Source organism: Octopus bimaculoides, chromosome 9 (assembly GCF_046866305.1).
Source record: "Octopus bimaculoides isolate indiv1 chromosome 9, ASM4686630v1, whole genome shotgun sequence".
In the NCBI taxonomy this organism is placed as follows: domain Eukaryota; kingdom Metazoa; phylum Mollusca; class Cephalopoda; order Octopoda; family Octopodidae; genus Octopus; species Octopus bimaculoides.
In genome coordinates, this window is record NC_142936.1 from 74521977 (window position 1) to 74545023 (window position 23047).

Here is a 23047-nt window from a genome sequence, read left to right on the forward strand (position 1 = left end):
AAAATTTTCCTTAGACTTAATTTTACAATTCAGACTATCGATTCTACACTTGTTTACAGATTTTGAGTTTAGATATTATCTAATTATCCGTTTGTTATATATTGCTATAATTTCATCCAAATTTCTAATGGTAGAGTATATATATTCTAATAATCAGGGAAGCCCGAAATGATGTGCTCAACTGTCTCATTGTGCTGGTTGCATATTCTGAATTTGGTATTAGGGCCTGTTTTCATTAGTTTGTTTTATAATAGATTATTATTATTATTAATATTATTATTATTATTATTATTATTATTATTATTATTATTATTATTATTATTATTATTATTATTATTATTTTATGTTTGACTTTTGTCTTGCATTTGTACAAGTTGGATCCAAGTCTCACCCAGAGACCTCAAGAGACAACAAGTTAGAAGTTCATGTAGGTGTTATGCCTAGGGTACCATATATTTGGATTTGTACAGTTTTGTTCAAGTGAATGTTTAAGAAACCATAAGAAAATTATGTGTTTGCTTTAAAATTTGAGCTCACATAGACAGTATTTTACGTAGGATATGGGCAGTTCCCATGAGCACTATCTTTTGGACTTCAGTCATTTTGGGGTTCCCTGGAATCTCATCTAGGTAGTAATCAGCCCGTTTCGCTGTCATTCCCAGGGCACCTATGACAATAGGTATTGTTTTCGTCTTCAGATTCCACATTTTGCAAATTTCTATTTCAAGATCTTTATATTTGCTCAGTCTTTGGTAGGTCTTGACAGATACGTTTATATCGATTGGGACAGTCATATCAATGAGGAGGCATGATTTTTGTCTGAAGTCTTTCAGTATGATGTCTGGCCTATTTGCGTCTATCTTTCTGTCAGTTTGAATGGTGAAGTTCCAGAGGAGTGCAATGTGATCATTTTCAAGTACTGGGGGTGGTTTGTGTTCCCACCAGTTTTTATCTTGGGGCAAGTCCAGGTTTTTGCATATTACTCAGTGAATATATTGTGCAGCTCTATCATGCCTGTTGAGATACTCTGTAGGCGCAAGCAGACTGCACATGGAGACAACATGATCGATGGTCTCATTTTGTTGTTGGCATATACGACATAATGGGGAGCTGCCGTTCTTTAATATGTTGGCCTGGTAGTTCTTTGTAGGTAGGCATTGATCTTGGGCTGCTATGATAAACCCCTCTGTTTCTGATTTCAAGCCAGAGGCCATTAGCCATTGATGAGTAAGGGCTTTGTCAATATCTGCATTATTCGCTCTCTTTGGGTATTTGCCATTGAGAGGTTTTCCATGCCATTTTTCAGTCATAATATCTAAGGCAGCAATTTTAGCACGGGTTTTCAAGCGCTTAGCTTTTTCTGCAGGTGTTTCTAGTTCGTCTATTTCTTGAATCTGTTGCAATTGGAATTCACTTAGATATTCGTTTGCCTGTTTTGTTACTGAGTAAGATGCTTTCTTGCTTTCATGTTTTAAGACAAGTTTTAGCATCCAGTCCTCAGAGATTTTCAGATAGGTGTCTAGGCCAATTGTGGCTACCTTCATTGATAATGCCAGCTGTAGAAGTCCTCGGCATCCCTCTTTTCTTGGCAGATAAAGACGTTCTATATCTGCCTTAGAGTGATGCATTCTATGCATTGTCAACAGTTTTCGTATTTTTCTGTCAACATTACATATTTCAGTAATTGACCAGTTAACGATATTGAAACTGGTATGGCTAGAGCATTGATCGCTTCGATCTTGTTTCTCGCGTTCAGCTCTGTCTTCAGTATTGCTCTCACCCTGCGATAACATTCTCTTCTGATCCTTTCCCTCATCACTGAATGCTTGATATTGTCCCCTTCAATTACCCCTAGGTATTTGTAGCTCTCCGCTGGTTCTAACTCTTTTATGACATTTTGCTGGTCAAGGTTCACATTAGATGTTTTTGTCATTTTTCCTTTGATAAAGGTAGCTTTTGCACATTTATCAAGGCCAAATTGCATCCTGATGTCATCACTGAATTGTTTAACAATCGCTAGTAGGCCTTTGAGTTGTTGGTCATTTTTTGCAAAGAGCTTTAAATCATCCATGTAAATGAGATGATTTATATTTTTATCAAATATTCTATAACCATACTGTGCATCATTGAGCAATTTTGAGAGCGGTATTAGGGCTAGACAGAAGAGGAGTGGTGATAGTGAGTCACCCTGGAAAATGCCACATGAAATTCTTACATCTCCAGCATTTAGGGATCCATTGTCATTGTTCAACGTCAGTGTGGTTCTCCATGATCTCATACTTACAGATAAAAAGTTTCGCAGAGTAGGAGCTATTTTATACATTTCCAGACATTTCCTAATCCAGCTATGTGGTAGGCTATCAAAGGCCTTTTTATAGTCTATCCAGGCTATTGACAAGTTTTTGTGTCGCTTGTGACAATCTTCTAAGATCATCTTATTGATGAGTAGCTGATCTTTACAACCATAAGATCCACGTTTACATCCCTTTTGCTCATTAGGAAATATGCTACTTTCTATTAAAAAACTATAGGTGTACTCGGTTAGGACAGATGTTAGCGTCTTATACATTGTTGTTAAGCAGGTTATAGGTCGATAATTTTTTGGTTCGTTTGTTTCCTCATTTTTTGGAAGCAGGAATGTTAAACCATTAACTAGCCAAGAGGGCATCAAACTAGGATTTTGCAAAACATCGTTGTAAAGTTTTGTTAGCAGTTCATGGCTCTCTGGGAAGGCATTCAACCAGAAGTTAGGAATTTTATCCTTTCCTGGAGACTTCCATTTGCTTGACCTCCTGAGAGCAGATCTTATATCTTCTACCTTAATCCCCTCCCACTTTTGCTCCTCTAAGGAGTCTAGGTCTGTAGATATTCTATCAATCCAAGGGGCCTTTTCATTGTGTGTTTTATCTTCTGCCCAGATTTTATTCCAAAATTCTTGCACTTCTTTTGATGGGACAGATTTTATTGTTACTGGTGTTTTCCCTATCTTCCTGTAGAAATTTTTGGGGTTATTTTTGAACATGTTATTATCTCGGAAGAATCTAACACGCTTTTTATACCTTGCTATACGGGCAGCTTTAGCACATACCTTTTGCTTGATGGTTTCTATGGTGGTATCAATGTCAACTATGGTTTTCACATTATATTTTTTCTTTAGCTTTTGGGTCTTTGTTATTATTATTATTATTATTATTATTATTATTATTATTATTATTATGATTATTATTATTATTATTATCATCATTATTATTATTGAGTGAGAGAGCAGTGCATGCCATCAAAGTGACGCTGGGGTAAAATATACGAAGCCCATTATACCCATCATGACTACCCGTCTGATAAGGGTACACCAGGCACATGCATCACAACCACATGTGCGCGACATGGTGATCTTATATCAAGATAAACAGGGCATGACCTTGCAGGTGGGTCCCAGTTAGAATTTTCTTCAGGTCGAGTAGCCCATCCCGCTCAAAAGGTCCCTGAATAAGGTTTGTTTAAGGATGTTGAGCAAAACACCCATGATTCCAAAGGTGAATTATTCAAACCCCAAAGAATTCCTCTCAACACATGGCTATGATGCTCCCCCACTACTTCTGCTCATGATCAGAGATGCACATATCATCAGCCACCAAGGGACATGCTCAACTGGTTAAGGTCAAACAACTGACAAGTAAATCTGCGGTATTAAGCAGAATATTTGCTGTAGCCCATCTTTTATACCAAGGCAAAACAATGTACATGGTAATACTTCTAACCAGTTAAGATCAGAAGCCACGAGAGCCATTGCCTGGTACTGCATCCGGGCATTTTATTATTATTGTTCAGTAGTTTTATTTTTATAACGTGCTTTCACTTCACTACCGAGCGCAGCTCTGTGCGCCTTGGGTATGTGCTGTGGTTTGCTGTGGTGCTCTTATGTTTACTGTATTGAAAGTGTTTTGCGTAGAATGTGTGCAGTACCCAGTAGTGCAATTTTCTGTATGTTATATATATTTGTAAGTCCTGGTATTTTTGTTATGTATTTGTCTGAATATTTTTTTATTATACCTAAGGCACCTACTATGATAGGAATTGTTTCTGTTTTTAGATTCCACATTCGAGTTATCTTTATTTCGAGGTCTTTGTATTTTGAAAGTTTTTCCATTTCTTTTAGAGAAACGTTGTCATCTGCTGGTATTGATACATCAATTAGAAAGCATTTTTTTTCTTCATGATCTTTGACAACTATATCTGGTCTATTTGCCTTAATTTCTCTATCTGTGTGTATTGGTATATCCCAGAGTATGGTTGCTTTCTCGTTTTCTGTGACCTTTTCTGGCGTGTGTTTATACCATCTTTTTTCTATTGTTATTCCATAGTGTTGGCATAGCTTCCAGTGTATATAGATCCCAGCTCTGTCGTGTCTGTGAATATATTATTATTATTATTATTATTATTATTATTATTATTATTATTATTATCGCTTTGCACAGCTTCTAACCCTGGAGATGTACTACGGTGTCAGCTATTCACTACCAGTGAACTAAGGCAACACCCCTTATTTTTCGAGCACCTTCCGGAGCGTTCGAAAGGTTCCAAGTAGTGCTGTTTTCTGCAAGTGCTCAACCCTTATTGCAGCCCCTATTTGTTCCATGTACTTCTCAAGATGTTCACTCGCTGTTCCCAGGGCTCCGACAATTACTGGTAATACTGCCACCTTCTTCGTCGACCAGAACTACTTAACCTCCCAAGCTAACTTGTCATATCTATCGACTTTTCTTTCTTCCCTTATAGCACCCTTTCTCAGCTGGGCATGCTATGTCTATGATCCAGCATAGATTGCTTTCTTTCTCAATGTCTGGCTTCCTATTCTCTATCTCATGGTCGCACTGAATCATAAAATCCCACAAGATCTTTGCATTATCATCTTCGATGATGCCTTCGGGTTAATGGTCGTACCAATATTTTGCTCCATACTTGTTGCAAAGTGTCCAATGGACAAGCCCTGCTATATTGTCGTGGCGTCTCTTATATTCCTTCTGAGCTAGTGGCGTACTTATTATTATTATTATTATTATTATTATTATTATTATTATTATTATTATTATTATTATTATTATTATTATTATTATTTTATGTCTGACTTTTGTTTTGCATTTGTACAAGTTGGATCCAAGTCTCACCCAGAGACCTCAAGAGACAACAAGTTAGAAGTTCATGTAGGTGTTATGCCTAGGGTACCATATATTTGTATTTGTACAGTTTTGTTCAAGTGAATGTTTAAGAAACCATAAGAAAATTATGTGTTTGCTTTAAAATTTGAGATCACATAGACAGTATTTTACGTAGGATATGGGCAGTTCCCATGAGCACTATCTTTTGAACTTCAGCCATTTTGGGGTTTCCTGGAATCTCATCTAGGTAGTAATCAGCCCGTTTCGCTGTCATTCCCAGGGCACCTATGACAATAGGTATTGTTTTCGTCTTCAGATTCCACATTTTGCTAATTTCTATTTCAAGATCTTTATATTTGCTCAGTTTTTGGTAGGTCTTGACAGATACATTTATATCGATTGGGACAGTCATATCAATGAGGAGGCATGATTTTTGTCTGAAGTCTTTCAGTATGATGTCTGGCCTATTTGCGTCTATCTTTCTGTCAGTTTGAATGGTGAAGTTCCAGAGGAGTGCAATGTGATCATTTTCAAGTACTGGGGGTGGTTTGTGTTCCCACCAGTTTTTATCATGGGGCAAGTCCAGGTTTTTGCATATTACCCAGTGAATATATTGTGCAGCTCTATCATGCCTGTTGAGATACTCTGTAGGCGCAAGCAGACTGCACATGGAGACAACATGATCGATGGTCCCATTTTGTTGTTGGCATATACGACATAATGGGGAGCTGCCGTTCTTTAATATGTTGGCCTGGTAGTTCTTTGTAGGTAGGCATTGATCTTGGGCTGCTATGATAAACCCCTCTGTTTCTGATTTCAAGCCAGAGGCCATTAGCCATTGGTGGGTAAGGGCTTTGTCAATATCTGCATTATTCGCTCTCTTTGGGTATTTGCCATTGAGAGGTTTTCCATGCCATTTTTCAGTCATAATAGCTAAGGCAGCAATTTTAGCACGGGTTTTCAAGCGCTTAGCTTTTTCTGCAGGTGTTTCTAGTTCGTCTAATTCTTGAATTTGTTGCAATTGGAATTCACTTAGATATTCCTTTGCCTGTTTTGTTACTGAGTAAGATGCTTTCTTGCTTTCATATTTTAAGACAAGTTTTAGCATCCAGTCCTCAGAGTTTTTCAGATAGGTGTCTAGGCCAATTGTGGCTACCTTCATTGATAATGCCAGCTGTAGAAGTCCTCGGCCTCCCTCTTTTCTTGGCAGATAAAGACGTTCTATATCTGCCTTAGGGTGGTGCATTCTATGCATTGTCAACAGTTTTCGTATTTTTCTGTCAACATTACATATTTCAGTAATTGACCAGTTAACGATGTTGAAACTGTAAGTCACGACTGGTATGGCTAGAGCATTGATCGCTTCGATCCTGTTTCTCGCGTTCAGCTCTGTCTTCAGTATTGCACTCTCCCTGTGATAACATTCTCTTCTGATCCTTTCCCTCATCACTGAGTGCTTGATATTGTTCCCTTCAATTACCCCTACATAAGAGAGACACATACGCATACACGCACAGCGCACAGACAGGGACAGGTACACACACACGCGAACGGACATATGCACACAGACCTACTTACAAATATTCACACACTCACATATGCACGTGCACACGTGCACTCATGCTCATAAGCTCACAAACCACAGTAATTCCCCACCCTACCCAGATGCACTGTCACCACCTATTTTCCATCCAACCACGTGGTCAAAGAAATTTTTTTCACCTACCACTCGCCCTCTTGGAATTTCTTTACTTCTCTGTTCATTCAGATTCGGACCAACCTGAGGAGACACAAAAACACAGACACTGAAATATATACATATATTTACGATATTAAGGACTCAAAAGAATCAGGTAATTAAATAAGTACCAGTGAAACACTGGGTCGATGTAATTGACTAGTCTCCTCCCCTAAATTTTCAGGCCTTGTGCCTTTAGTAGAAAGGATCATTATTATTATTATCATCATCATCATCATCATCATCATCATCATCATCATCATCATCATCATCATCATCATCATCATCATCATCATCATCATCATTATTATTATTATTATTATTATTATTATTATTATGTCTTTTTTCTTCTTCTTTCTTCAAATTTTTCCCCATTTCTCGACGAGTGTTTTCCGTACACCTAGGGCAGAGAAACGTTGTATGCATTCCCAATTTACACACGCAAATTCATAGGTAAAACATGTATTTTAAAAAAAAAAAAAATTTTTTAATCATGAATGGATGTTGTTTTCACAGTGATAATGCTCTTCTTAGTACATGAGTCGTTCCAGTTAGCACGATTTTTTGCACCTCCTGTAGAGATGGTAAGCCTGGTATCATCTTCAAATAGATTTCAGTACCTTTTTTATCATTCCTAGAGATCCTACAATCACTGGTATGGTAGTCGCCTTGAGGTGCCACATTTTTTCAAATTCTATTAGCAAGTCTTTATATTTACTGATCTTGTCAAATTCTTTCGCCGCTATATTATGATCACAGGGAATACTCATGTCAATTAATAAACACGTCTTCTTTGTCTGATCTTTTATGATAATATCCGGTTTATTTGCTTTTATAGTCTTGTCGGTATGTACGGGGAAGTCCCAGAGAATCGATACATTTTATCCCTCAGTCACAGCTTCAGGATGGTGTTTATACCATTTGTCAGCGCTTTTGATTTTATAATGCTGACATATTGTCCAGTGTAAATACTGGCCAACTCTGTCATGTCTTGCCTTATATTCTACAGGTGCTAACACTCTACACCCTGAGATTAGGTGGTCTATAGTTTCAATCGCATCGTTATTATTATTATTATTATTATTATTATTATTATTATTATTATTATCATCATTATCATCATCATTATCATCATCATTATTATTATTATTATTATTATTATCATTATCATCATCATCATCATCATCATCATCATCATCATCATCATCATCATCATCATCATCATCATCATCATCATTATTATTATTATTATTATTATTATTATTATTATTATTATTATTATTATTATTATTATTATTATTATCATCATCATTATTATCATTATTATTATTATTATTTTATGTTTGACTTTTGTTTTGCATTTGTACAAGTTGGATCCAAGTCTCACCCAGAGACCTCAAGAGACAACAAGTTAGAAGTTCATGTAGGTGTAATGCCTAGGGTACCATATATTTGTATTTGTACAGTTTTGTTCAAGTGAATGTTTAAGAAACCATAAGAAAATTATGTGTTTGCTTTAAAATTTGAGATCACATAGACAGTATTTTACGTAGGATATGGGCAGTTCCCATGAGCACTATCTTTTGAACTTCAGCCATTTTGGGGTTCCCTGGAATCTCATCTAGGTAGTAATCAGCCCGTTTCGCTGTCATTCCCAGGGCACCTATGACAATAGGTATTGTTTTCGTCTTCAGATTCCACATTTTGCTAATTTCTATTTCAAGATCTTTATATTTGCTCAGTTTTGGTAGGTCTTGAAAGATACGTTTATATCGATTGGGACAGTCATATCAATGAGGAGGCATGATTTTTGTCTGAAGTCTTTCAGTATGATGTCTGGCCTATTTGCGTCTATCTTTCTGTCAGTTTGAATGGTGAAGTTCCAGAGGAGTGCAATGTGATCATTTTCAAGTACTGGGGGTGGTTTGTGTTCCCACCAGTTTTTATCATGGGGCAAGTCCAGGTTTTTGCATATTACCCAGTGAATATATTGTGCAGCTCTATCATGCCTGTTGAGATACTCTGTAGGCGCAAGCAGACTGCACATGGAGACAACATGATCGATGGTCCCATTTTGTTGTTGGCATATACGACATAATGGGGAGCTGCCGTTCTTTAATATGTTGGCCTGGTAGTTCTTTGTAGGTAGGCATTGATCTTGGGCTGCTATGATAAACCCCTCTGTTTCTGATTTCAAGCCAGAGGCCATTAGCCATTGGTGGGTAAGGGCTTTGTCAATATCTGCATTATTCGCTCTCTTTGGGTATTTGCCATTGAGAGGTTTTCCATGCCATTTTTCAGTCATAATAGCTAAGGCAGCAATTTTAGCACGGGTTTTCAAGCGCTTAGCTTTTTCTGCAGGTGTTTCTAGTTCGTCTAATTCTTGAATTTGTTGCAATTGGAATTCACTTAGATATTCCTTTGCCTGTTTTGTTACTGAGTAAGATGCTTTCTTGCTTTCATATTTTAAGACAAGTTTTAGCATCCAGTCCTCAGAGTTTTTCAGATAGGTGTCTAGGCCAATTGTGGCTACCTTCATTGATAATGCCAGCTGTAGAAGTCCTCGGCCTCCCTCTTTTCTTGGCAGATAAAGACGTTCTATATCTGCCTTAGGGTGGTGCATTCTATGCATTGTCAACAGTTTTCGTATTTTTCTGTCAACATTACATATTTCAGTAATTGACCAGTTAACGATGTTGAAACTGTAAGTCACGACTGGTATGGCTAGAGCATTGATCGCTTCGATCCTGTTTCTCGCGTTCAGCTCTGTCTTCAGTATTGCACTCTCCCTGTGATAACATTCTCTTCTGATCCTTTCCCTCATCACTGAGTGCTTGATATTGTTCCCTTCAATTACCCCTACATAAGAGAGACACATACGCATACACGCACAGCGCACAGACAGGGACAGGTACACACACACGCGAACGGACATATGCACACAGACCTACTTACAAATATTCACACACTCACATATGCACGTGCACACGTGCACTCATGCTCATAAGCTCACAAACCACAGTAATTCCCCACCCTACCCAGATGCACTGTCACCACCTATTTTCCATCCAACCACGTGGTCAAAGAAATTTTTTTCACCTACCACTCGCCCTCTTGGAATTTCTTTACTTCTCTGTTCATTCAGATTCGGACCAACCTGAGGAGACACAAAAACACAGACACTGAAATATATACATATATTTACGATATTAAGGACTCAAAAGAATCAGGTAATTAAATAAGTACCAGTGAAACACTGGGTCGATGTAATTGACTAGTCTCCTCCCCTAAATTTTCAGGCCTTGTGCCTTTAGTAGAAAGGATCATTATTATTATTATTATCATCATCATCATCATCATCATCATCATCATCATCATCATCATCATCATCATCATCATCATCATCATCATCATCATCATCATCATCATCATTATTATTATTATTATTATTATTATTATTATTATCATCATCATCATCATCATCATCATCATCATCATCATTATTATTATTATTATTATTATTATTATTATTATGTCTTTTTTCTTCTTCTTTCTTCAAATTTTTCCCCATTTCTCGACGAGTGTTTTCCGTACACCTAGGGCAGAGAAACGTTGTATGCATTCCCAATTTACACACGCAAATTCATAGGTAAAACATGTATTTAAAAAAAAAAAAAAATTTTGAATCATGAATGGATGTTGTTTTCACAGTGATAATGCTCTTCTTAGTACATGAGTCGTTCCAGTTAGCACGATTTTTTGCACCTCCTGTAGAGATGGTAAGCCTGGTATCATCTTCAAATAGATTTCAGTACCTTTTTTATCATTCCTAGAGATCCTACAATCACTGGTATGGTAGTCGCCTTGAGGTGCCACATTTTTTCAAATTCTATTAGCAAGTCTTTATATTTACTGATCTTGTCAAATTCTTTCGCCGCTATATTATGATCACAGGGAATACTCATGTCAATTAATAAACACGTCTTCTTTGTCTGATCTTTTATGATAATATCCGGTTTATTTGCTTTTATAGTCTTGTCGGTATGTACGGGGAAGTCCCAGAGAATCGATACATTTTACCCCTCAGTCACAGCTTCAGGATGGTGTTTATACCATTTGTCAGCGCTTTTGATTTTATAATGCTGACATATTGTCCAGTGTAAATACTGGCCAACTCTGTCATGTCTTGCCTTATATTCTACAGGTGCTAACACTCTACACCCTGAGATTAGGTGGTCTATAGTTTCAATCGCATCGTTATTATTATTATTATTATTATTATTATTATCATTATCATCATCATCATCATCATCATCATCATCATCATCATCATCATCATCATCATCATCATCATCATCATTATTATTATTATTATTATTATTATTATTATTATTATTATTATTATTATTATTATTATTATTATTATTATTATTATCATCATCATTATTATCATTATTATTATTATTATTTTATGTTTGACTTTTGTTTTGCATTTGTACAAGTTGGATCCAAGTCTCACCCAGAGACCTCAAGAGACAACAAGTTAGAAGTTCATGTAGGTGTAATGCCTAGGGTACCATATATTTGTATTTGTACAGTTTTGTTCAAGTGAATGTTTAAGAAACCATAAGAAAATTATGTGTTTGCTTTAAAATTTGAGATCACATAGACAGTATTTTACGTAGGATATGGGCAGTTCCCATGAGCACTATCTTTTGAACTTCAGCCATTTTGGGGTTCCCTGGAATCTCATCTAGGTAGTAATCAGCCCGTTTCGCTGTCATTCCCAGGGCACCTATGACAATAGGTATTGTTTTCGTCTTCAGATTCCACATTTTGCTAATTTCTATTTCAAGATCTTTATATTTGCTCAGTTTTGGTAGGTCTTGAAAGATACGTTTATATCGATTGGGACAGTCATATCAATGAGGAGGCATGATTTTTGTCTGAAGTCTTTCAGTATGATGTCTGGCCTATTTGCGTCTATCTTTCTGTCAGTTTGAATGGTGAAGTTCCAGAGGAGTGCAATGTGATCATTTTCAAGTACTGGGGGTGGTTTGTGTTCCCACCAGTTTTTATCATGGGGCAAGTCCAGGTTTTTGCATATTACCCAGTGAATATATTGTGCAGCTCTATCATGCCTGTTGAGATACTCTGTAGGCGCAAGCAGACTGCACATGGAGACAACATGATCGATGGTCCCATTTTGTTGTTGGCATATACGACATAATGGGGAGCTGCCGTTCTTTAATATGTTGGCCTGGTAGTTCTTTGTAGGTAGGCATTGATCTTGGGCTGCTATGATAAACCCCTCTGTTTCTGATTTCAAGCCAGAGGCCATTAGCCATTGGTGGGTAAGGGCTTTGTCAATATCTGCATTATTCGCTCTCTTTGGGTATTTGCCATTGAGAGGTTGTCCATGCCATTTTTCAGTCATAATAGCTAAGGCAGCAATTTTAGCACGGGTTTTCAAGCGCTTAGCTTTTTCTGCAGGTGTTTCTAGTTCGTCTAATTCTTGAATTTGTTGCAATTGGAATTCACTTAGATATTCCTTTGCCTGTTTTGTTACTGAGTAAGATGCTTTCTTGCTTTCATATTTTAAGACAAGTTTTAGCATCCAGTCCTCAGAGTTTTTCAGATAGGTGTCTAGGCCAATTGTGGCTACCTTCATTGATAATGCCAGCTGTAGAAGTCCTCAGCCTCCCTCTTTTCTTGGCAGATAAAGACGTTCTATATCTGCCTTAGGGTGGTGCATTCTATGCATTGTCAACAGTTTTCGTATTTTTCTGTCAACATTACATATTTCAGTAATTGACCAGTTAACGATGTTGAAACTGTAAGTCACGACTGGTATGGCTAGAGCATTGATCGCTTCGATCCTGTTTCTCGCGTTCAGCTCTGTCTTCAGTATTGCACTCTCCCTGTGATAACATTCTCTTCTGATCCTTTCCCTCATCACTGAGTGCTTGATATTGTTCCCTTCAATTACCCCTACATAAGAGAGACACATACGCATACACGCACAGCGCACAGACAGGGACAGGTACACACACACGCGAACGGACATATGCACACAGACCTACTTACAAATATTCACACACTCACATATGCACGTGCACACGTGCACTCATGCTCATAAGCTCACAAACCACAGTAATTCCCCACCCTACCCAGATGCACTGTCACCACCTATTTTCCATCCAACCACGTGGTCAAAGAAATTTTTTTCACCTACCACTCGCCCTCTTGGAATTTCTTTACTTCTCTGTTCATTCAGATTCGGACCAACCTGAGGAGACACAAAAACACAGACACTGAAATATATACATATATTTACGATATTAAGGACTCAAAAGAATCAGGTAATTAAATAAGTACCAGTGAAACACTGGGTCGATGTAATTGACTAGTCTCCTCCCCTAAATTTTCAGGCCTTGTGCCTTTAGTAGAAAGGATCATTATTATTATTATCATCATCATCATCATCATCATCATCATCATCATCATCATCATCATCATCATCATCATCATCATCATCATCATCATCATCATCATTATTATTATTATTATTATTATTATTATTATTATTATTATTATCATCATCATCATCATCATCATCATCATCATCATCATCATCATCATTATTATTATTATTATTATTATGTCTTTTTTCTTCTTCTTTCTTCAAATTTTTCCCCATTTCTCGACGAGTGTTTTCCGTACACCTAGGGCAGAGAAACGTTGTATGCATTCCCAATTTACACACGCAAATTCATAGGTAAAACATGTATTTAAAAAAAAAAAAAATTTTTTGAATCATGAATGGATGTTGTTTTCACAGTGATAATGCTCTTCTTAGTACATGAGTCGTTCCAGTTAGCACGATTTTTTGCACCTCCTGTAGAGATGGTAAGCCTGGTATCATCTTCAAATAGATTTCAGTACCTTTTTTATCATTCCTAGAGATCCTACAATCACTGGTATGGTAGTCGCCTTGAGGTGCCACATTTTTTCAAATTCTATTAGCAAGTCTTTATATTTACTGATCTTGTCAAATTCTTTCGCCGCTATATTATGATCACAGGGAATACTCATGTCAATTAATAAACACGTCTTCTTTGTCTGATCTTTTATGATAATATCCGGTTTATTTGCTTTTATAGTCTTGTCGGTATGTACGGGGAAGTCCCAGAGAATCGATACATTTTATCCCTCAGTCACAGCTTCAGGATGGTGTTTATACCATTTGTCAGCGCTTTTGATTTTATAATGCTGACATATTGTCCAGTGTAAATACTGGCCAACTCTGTCATGTCTTGCCTTATATTCTACAGGTGCTAACACTCTACACCCTGAGATTAGGTGGTCTATAGTTTCAATCGCATCGTTATTATTATTATTATTATCATCATCATCATCATCATCATCATCATCATCATCATCATCATCATCATCATCATCATCATCATCATCATCATCATCATCATCATCATCATCATCATCATCATCATCATCATCATCATCATCATCATCATCATCATCATCATCATCATCATCATCATCATCATCATCATCATCATCATCATCATCATCATCATCATCATCATCATCATCATCATCATCATCATCATCATCATCATTATTATTATTATTATTATTATTATTATTATTATTATTATTATTATCATCATCATTATTATCATTATTATTATTATTATTTTATGTTTGACTTTTGTTTTGCATTTGTACAAGTTGGATCCAAGTCTCACCCAGAGACCTCAAGAGACAACAAGTTAGAAGTTCATGTAGGTGTAATGCCTAGGGTACCATATATTTGTATTTGTACAGTTTTGTTCAAGTGAATGTTTAAGAAACCATAAGAAAATTATGTGTTTGCTTTAAAATTTGAGATCACATAGACAGTATTTTACGTAGGATATGGGCAGTTCCCATGAGCACTATCTTTTGAACTTCAGCCATTTTGGGGTTCCCTGGAATCTCATCTAGGTAGTAATCAGCCCGTTTCGCTGTCATTCCCAGGGCACCTATGACAATAGGTATTGTTTTCGTCTTCAGATTCCACATTTTGCTAATTTCTATTTCAAGATCTTTATATTTGCTCAGTTTTGGTAGGTCTTGAAAGATACGTTTATATCGATTGGGACAGTCATATCAATGAGGAGGCATGATTTTTGTCTGAAGTCTTTCAGTATGATGTCTGGCCTATTTGCGTCTATCTTTCTGTCAGTTTGAATGGTGAAGTTCCAGAGGAGTGCAATGTGATCATTTTCAAGTACTGGGGGTGGTTTGTGTTCCCACCAGTTTTTATCATGGGGCAAGTCCAGGTTTTTGCATATTACCCAGTGAATATATTGTGCAGCTCTGTCATGCCTGTTGAGATACTCTGTAGGCGCAAGCAGACTGCACATGGAGACAACATGATCGATGGTCTCATTTTGTTGTTGGCATATACGACATAATGGGGAGCTGCCGTTCTTTAATATGTTGGCCTGGTAGTTCTTTGTAGGTAGGCATTGATCTTGGGCTGCTATGATAAACCCCTCTGTTTCTGAATTCAAGCCAGAGGCCATTAACCATTGGTGGGTAAGGGCTTTGTCAATATCTGCATTATTCGCTCTCTTTGGGTATTTGCCATTGAGAGGTTTTCCATGCCATTTTTCAGTCATAATAGCTAAGGCAGCAATTTTAGCACGGGTTTTCAAGCGCTTAGCTTTTTCTGCAGGTGTTTCTAGTTCGTCTAATTCTTGAATTTGTTGCAATTGGAATTCACTTAGATATTCCTTTGCCTGTTTTGTTACTGAGTAAGATGCTTTCTTGCTTTCATATTTTAAGACAAGTTTTAGCATCCAGTCCTCAGAGTTTTTCAGATAGGTGTCTAGGCCAATTGTGGCTACCTTCATTGATAATGCCAGCTGTAGAAGTCCTCGGCCTCCTTCATTTCTTGGCAGATAAAGACGTTCTATATCTGCCTTAGGGTGGTGCATTCTATGCATTGTCAACAGTTTTCGTATTTTTCTGTCAACATTACATATTTCAGTAATTGACCAGTTAACGATGTTGAAACTGTAAGTCACGACTGGTATGGCTAGAGCATTGATCGCTTCGATCCTGTTTCTCGCGTTCAGCTCTGTCTTCAGTATTGCTCTCACTCTGCGATAACATTCTCTTCTGATCCTTTCCCTCATCACTGAGTGCTTGATATTGTCCCCTTCAATTACCCCTAGGTATTTGTAGCTCTCCGCTGGTTCTAACTCTTTTATGACAATTTGCTGGTCAAGGTTCACATTAGATGTATTTGTCATTTTTCCTTTGATAAAGGTAGCTTTTGCACATTTATCAAGCCAAATTGCATCCTGATGTCATCACTGAATTGTTTAACAATCGCTAGTAGACCTTTGAGTTGTTGGTCATTTTTTGCACATTATTATTATCATCATCATTATTATTATTATTATTATTATTATTATTATTATTATTATTATTATTATTATTATTATTATTATTATTATTATTATTGTTATTTTAAGTTTGACTTTTGTTTTGCATTTGTATAAGTTGGATCCAAGTCTCACCCAGAGACCTCAAGAGACAACAAGTTAGAAGTTCATGTAGGTGTTATGCCTAGGGTACCATATATTTGTATTTGTACAGTTTTATTCAAGTGAGTGTTTAAGAAACCATAAGAAAATTATGTGTTTGCTTTAAAATTTGAGATCACATAGACAGTATTTTACGTAGGATATGGGCAGTTCCCATGAGCACTATTTTTTAAACTTCAGCCATTTTGGGGTTTCCTGGAATCTGATCTAGGTAGTAAGCAGCCCGTTTCGCTGTCATTCCCAGGGCACCTATGACAATAGGTATTGTTTTCGTCTTCAGATTCCACATTTTGCAAATTTCTATTTCAAGATCTTTATATTTGCTCAGTTTTTGGTAGGTCTTGACAGATACGTTTATATCGATTGGGGAGGCATGATTTTTGTCTGAAGTCTTTCAGTATGATGTCTGGCCTATTTGCGTCTATCTTTCTGTCAGTTTGAATGGTGAAGTTCCAGAGGAGTGCAATGTGATCATTTTCAAGTACTGGGGGTGGTTTGTGTTCCCACCAGTTTTTATCATGGGGCAAGTCCAGGTTTTTGCATATTACCCAGTGAATATATTGTGCAGCTCTATCATGCCTGTTGAGATACTCTGTAGGCGCAAGCAGACTGCACATGGAGACAACATGATCGATGGTCTCATTTTGTTGTTGGCATATACGACATAATGGGGAGCTGCCGTTCTTTAATATGTTGGCCTGATAGTTCTTTGTAGGTAGGCATTGATCTTGGGCTGCTATGATAAACCCCTCTGTTTCTGATTTCAAGCCAGAGGCCATTAACCATTGGCGGGTAAGGGCTTTGTCAATATCTGCATTATTCGCTCTCTTTGGGTATTTGCCATTGAGAGGTTTTCGTTGCCATTTTTCAGTCATAATAGCTAAGGCAGCAATTTTAGCACGGGTTTTCAAGCGCTTAGCTTTTTCTGCAGGTGTTTCTATTTCGTCTAATTCTTGAATTTGTTGCAATTGGAATTCACTTAGATATTCCTTTGCCTGTTTTGTTACTGAGTAAGATGCTTTCTTGCTTTCATATTTTAAGACAAGTTTTAGCATCCAGTCCTCAGAGTTTTTCAGATAGGTGTCTAGGCCAATTGTGGCTACCTTCATTGATAATGCCAGCTGTAAAAGTCCTCGGCCTCCTTCTTTTCTTGGCAGATAAAGACGTTCTATATCTGCCTTAGGGTGGTGCATTCTATGCATTGTCAACAGTTTTCGTATTTTTCTGTCAACATTACATATTTCAGTAATTGACCAGTTAACGATGTTGAAACTGTAAGTCACGACTGGTATGGCTAGAGCATTGATCGCTTCGATCCTGTTTCTCGCGTTCAGCTCTGTCTTCAGTATTGCTCTTGCCCTGCGATAACATTCTCTTCTGATCCTTTCCCTCATCACTGAGTGCTTGATATTGTCCCCTTCAATTACCCCTAGGTATTTGTAGCTCTCTGCTGGTTCTAACTCTTTTATGACATTTTGCTGGTCAAGGTTCACATTAGATGTATTTGTCATTTTTCCTTTGATAAAGGTAGCTTTTGCACATTTACCGAGGCTGCGGTAACTTTAGATATTCTGCCTAAACTGTCAACAGGTGTGGTCACCGTTTGTCAAACAGACTTTTGTCCAGCTCGTCTCCTTGACTGATCTGCTGTGAATAAATGTTCACTACCTTATAAATACTATAGCAAATACTATGAGCAAATGACCTCTAAATGCATTAAAAACACTGTATCTCTACGCATGTGTGTGTCGTTGTATTTGTGGGGGGGGGGGGTATGCGTGCGTGTGTGTTTGTATGTGTGTGTGTGTGTGTGTGTGTGTGTGTGTGTGTGTGTGTGTATGCATATATATATATATATATATATATATATATATATATATATATATATATATATATATATATATATATATCGATTTAAATGAAAGCTCAAAACTGATCCTTTGAAAATACTTTATTATGATCATTTCGATGTGATATCCAGATTGATTCATGCATATTATAAAATATGGGATACTGCATCTCCTCAGGGCCTTATTAGTAGCAGGCACATAATAAAAATAGATAACATTCATATACAACATTCATAGTTGGCCTATGAAAACATGCAACAAAACAAGTTGAAAAGACATGAGATGTAATACAACTGTACATCATAACAGTGTTGAAACCGTGAACATATCAAGCAAATGATTCAAATTTATGATGTGAAACTATAAAGTTTGGTAATAAACCAATACGGAACTGTACATTTCGAAAAGGACCGTTGGAGTTATAAACATAAATACAAAATTCAGACCCAAGAAAGAAAAAAACAGGTAGATATTTAAAAAATACATTTTAAATACAAGTTCCTGGTCAAATAGAAGTATATCTAATAAGTAATGCTTATATATAATATACTCAATAAACTACTTAAGTATACATAATCTAGAAAATACTAATAAAATATTTTCAATGGATCAGTTATGAGCTCTAATTTAAATCGATATAAATACAAAAACTCACTTGTGAGTATTTTGCTACGTTTGTTAACAGATACAATATTTTTGCCTAAATTTGGTATAAAAATATACATAAATACATGTATATATATATATATATATATATATATATATATATATATATATATATATATATATATATATATAAACACATATATATATATATATACACACATATATACACACACACACACACACACACACACACACACACACATATTTACTCTTTTACTCTTTTACTTGTTTCAGTCTTTTGACTGTGGCCATGCTGGAGCACCGCCTTTAGTCGAGCAAATCGACCCCAGGACCTATTCTTTGGAAGCCTAGTACTTATTCTTTCGGTCTCTTTTGCCGAACCGCTAAGTTACGGGGACGTAAACACACCAGCATCGGTTGTCAAGCGATGTTCGGGGGACAAACACAGACATACAAACACATACACACATACATATATATATATACATATATACGACAGGCTTCTTTCAGTTTCCGTCTACCAAATCCACTCACAAGGCATTGGTCGGCCCGAGGCTATAGTTGAAGGCACTTGCCCAAGATGCCACGCAGTGGGACTGAACCCGGGACCATGTGGTTTGTAAGCAAGCTACTTACCACACAGCCACTCCTACGCCTATCTATATATATATATATATATATATATATATATATATATATATATATATATATATATATATATATATATATATATATATATATATATATATATATATATATATATATATATATATATATATATATATATATATATATATATATATATATATATATATATATATATATATATATATATATATATATATATATATATATATATATATATATATATATATATATATATATATATATATATATATACGCAAGATATTGACATAAACCTGCATCACTTAATGACAATCACACATGACATATGCAGTAAGTCTGTTCCAGAGAAGAATGCCAAATCAACAGAAAAATATAATTCCTAGCGATGAGAGAATTCTAATGAAACGCTGAGCAAAAGTTTCAAACCGACTGAATGGGCCACTAAAGGATAACAAACGATTCTATCTCAAACGTACATTGCTTGAGATCGAAAATGATTTCAAACACTCTCATGAAACGAAACGGGTAGAAAAAGAAACAAGGTTTGTCAAACATATTAAGAGAAATCTTAAAGCCTTCTGTAAATTATCAAAGGAGTTAGCTGCGGTACAGTAATATACGGTGCCACTGTTCGAAAATTAGGCCATTTTTTCTGGAACGTTGATTACAACATGGACAAAAAGCAAATTCGCACAATTTTCTTATTCCAGTTCAAGCCAGGCCGAAAAGCTGCTGAAACAGCTCGTGATAACAAAGATGCGTTTGGCCCGGGAATTACTAATGAAGGGACAGAACAATGGTAGCTCAAGAAATTTTGTAGCGGTGATGAGAGTCTTGAAGATGATAAGCGTAGTGGTCGGCCATCTTATGTTAACAACGAACAGCTAACAGCCTTTGTCAAAACCAATCCACGCACGACTGTTCGGGAACTAGCTTCTGAATTAGTCGTAACGTATACGATAATTTCCAACCACTTCAAAAAGATTGGAAAAACAAAAATACTTCAGAAATGGTTGCCGCACGAAATGTGTTTCTCGACCGGATTGTGACTTGCGATGAAAAGTGGATTCTTTAGGACAACCGGCGATGCCCAACTCAGTGGTTGGACGCCGACGAAGCTCCATGGCACTTCACGATGCCAAAGTTACACCTCAAGAAGGTCATGGTGACTGTTCGGTGGTCTACGGTCGGTCTCATCCATCACAGCCTTTTGCATCCAGACGAGTCCATTACGGCGGGGAAGTACTGTCAGCAAATGGATGAAATGCATAAGGAACTCCGGCAACAATAGCCAGCATCATTTAATAGAAAAGGACACATTCTCCTTCCCGACAACGCTTGGCTATACGTTGCACAACTGACCCTGCATTAGTTGAACGAATTAGGCTACGAAACTTTGTCTCATCCGCCATACTCACCAAACCTCTCGCCTACCGACTATCACTTCTTCAAGCATCTACATAACTTCCTGCGTGAGAAATGCTTCAAAAACCAAGACGACTTCGTTGCCACCAGAACGCAGGAATTTTACGCTACTGGCATAAATAAACTTGTTTCGCGTTGGCAAAAGTGTGTTGATTCTGATGGTGTTTCTTTCGATTAATTAAGTTTTAATTCAGCCGATAAATGTGCATCTGAATTTAAAGGTTAAAAACCGCAAGAACTTTCTTGACAACCTCATAGTACAAAATATGTTCAACCATTTCATAAAACAATATTTCCATATAAGTCATTTATTTACACACACTCGTGCGCGTATGCATATATATATATGCATATATATATATATATGTATATATATATATATATATATATATATATATATATATATATATATATATATATATATATATATATATAATTGACGATTCTCTGCCCTTATTCTTGTGTATATATATATATATATATATATATATATATACATACATATATACATACATGCATACATACATATACGCAAGATATTGACATAAAGTGCATCACTTAATGACAATCGCACATGACATATGCAATAAGTTTGTTCCAGAGAGAATACCTAATTAACAGAAAATTATAATTCCCAGGGATGGCAGAATTCTAATGAGACGCTGAGCAAAAGTTTCAAACCGATTCAATGGGCCACTAAATGATAACAAACGATTCTATCTCAAACGTACATTGCTTGAGATCGAAATGTGTGTGTGTGTGTGTGTGTGTGTGTGTGTGTGTGTGTGTGTGTGTGTGTGTGTGTGTGTGTTTGTGTGTGTGTGTGTGTGCGTGTGCGTGTATGTAATAAAGAATTAAGTACATTTTGCTGAAAGCTTAGTAAAACGAAATGCTCATAAGTACAACGGAAAAATGGCTGCTCACAAAGACTTACCTTGACATTTTTAGTATAAATCCTTAAAATACCGAAGTAGACAAGACAGACGGTTACTATTAGTGCAACAAATGTAAAACAACTCCGTTCCCTAGGTTTATTCATTTTATGATCAGGAAAGTATTGAGTTTTATACTGAAGAAAAATATAGTCCGCTCGTCTTTACCATCCGATTACAATATTGGGAATAATTTACTTATTCTAATATACAAAATTAGCACAAATATAATTTCAAACTTTCTATTATTCCACATAAATCATTGTCCTATTTTTCTGCAAGTTAAAATTGCATTACAAAGTGTTTGTATTCTACGAGGTATAGGCACTGAATAGCAATTGAAAGCTAGGTCTACAACAAAATATGTATATGTTTATATTAATCGTCATAATAAGCATAATGTGTGGTTGAGATAGTGTGGTACGTAATTAATTTTCTGACACAGTCTGCTATAAATTTTATCAATATAATGTTATTAAACATAATGATTTTATATATTAAGCACGTTTCTGGCAACTGGTACACACAAAAAAATGATGATTTGTAGAGATCGTATCTGTCGTTAAGCGACCATAATATATGAGGTTGTCAAGAAACTTCTTGCGAATTTTTAATTTCAGTTTTCAATGATATATTTTCAAATTAATTTTCGTTAAATTACTTTGACTTTATATTAGATTTTCAGTCCCGTTTTTCGCATTATCTAATCGTGTTACTTTTCTTCTTGGCCCGGGAACCACTAATGAACGTACAGCACAATGGTGGGTCAAATATTTCGTAGCGGTGAGGATATTCTTGAAGATGATAAGCGTAGTGGTCGGCCATCTGATGTTCACAACGATCAACTAAGAGACTTAGTCGAAGCCAATCCAGGCTCAACTGTTCGAGGACTTGCTTCTGAATTAGAGGTACCATATACAACAATATCCAACCACTTGAAAGAGATTGGGAAAACAAAACTACTTGAGAAATTGGTGCCGCACGAATTGAACGAAAACCGAAGAAAAAAAGGCCACTTTGAAGTGTCGTCTTCCCTCCTTTCACGCAACAAGAACTATACGTTTCTCGACCG

The 23047-nt window shown here is 36.5% G+C and overlaps 1 protein-coding gene across 10 annotated transcripts in view; it reads right to left on the bottom strand.

Moving 5' to 3' along the window:
- LOC106877924 (putative methyltransferase-like protein 24) overlaps nucleotides 1-23047 on the bottom strand; it is an 86612-nt gene that overhangs the window by 24407 nt on the left and 39158 nt on the right. For 3 of the 10 annotated variants that reach the window (XM_089357781.1, XM_089357782.1, XM_089357790.1), the window contains exons 2-4: nucleotides 13130-13183; nucleotides 9998-10051; nucleotides 6883-6936 (exon numbers count right to left, since the gene is read on the bottom strand). In XM_089357781.1, coding sequence (XP_089213907.1) covers nucleotides 6883-6936; nucleotides 9998-10051; nucleotides 13130-13183 — 162 coding nt within the window. Of the gene's footprint in view, nucleotides 1-6882; nucleotides 6937-9997; nucleotides 10052-13129; nucleotides 13184-21977; nucleotides 22098-23047 lie in introns of those variants that run through there. The other 7 variants (XM_089357787.1, XM_089357788.1, XM_089357784.1 and 4 more) reach the window with 5 other exon arrangements.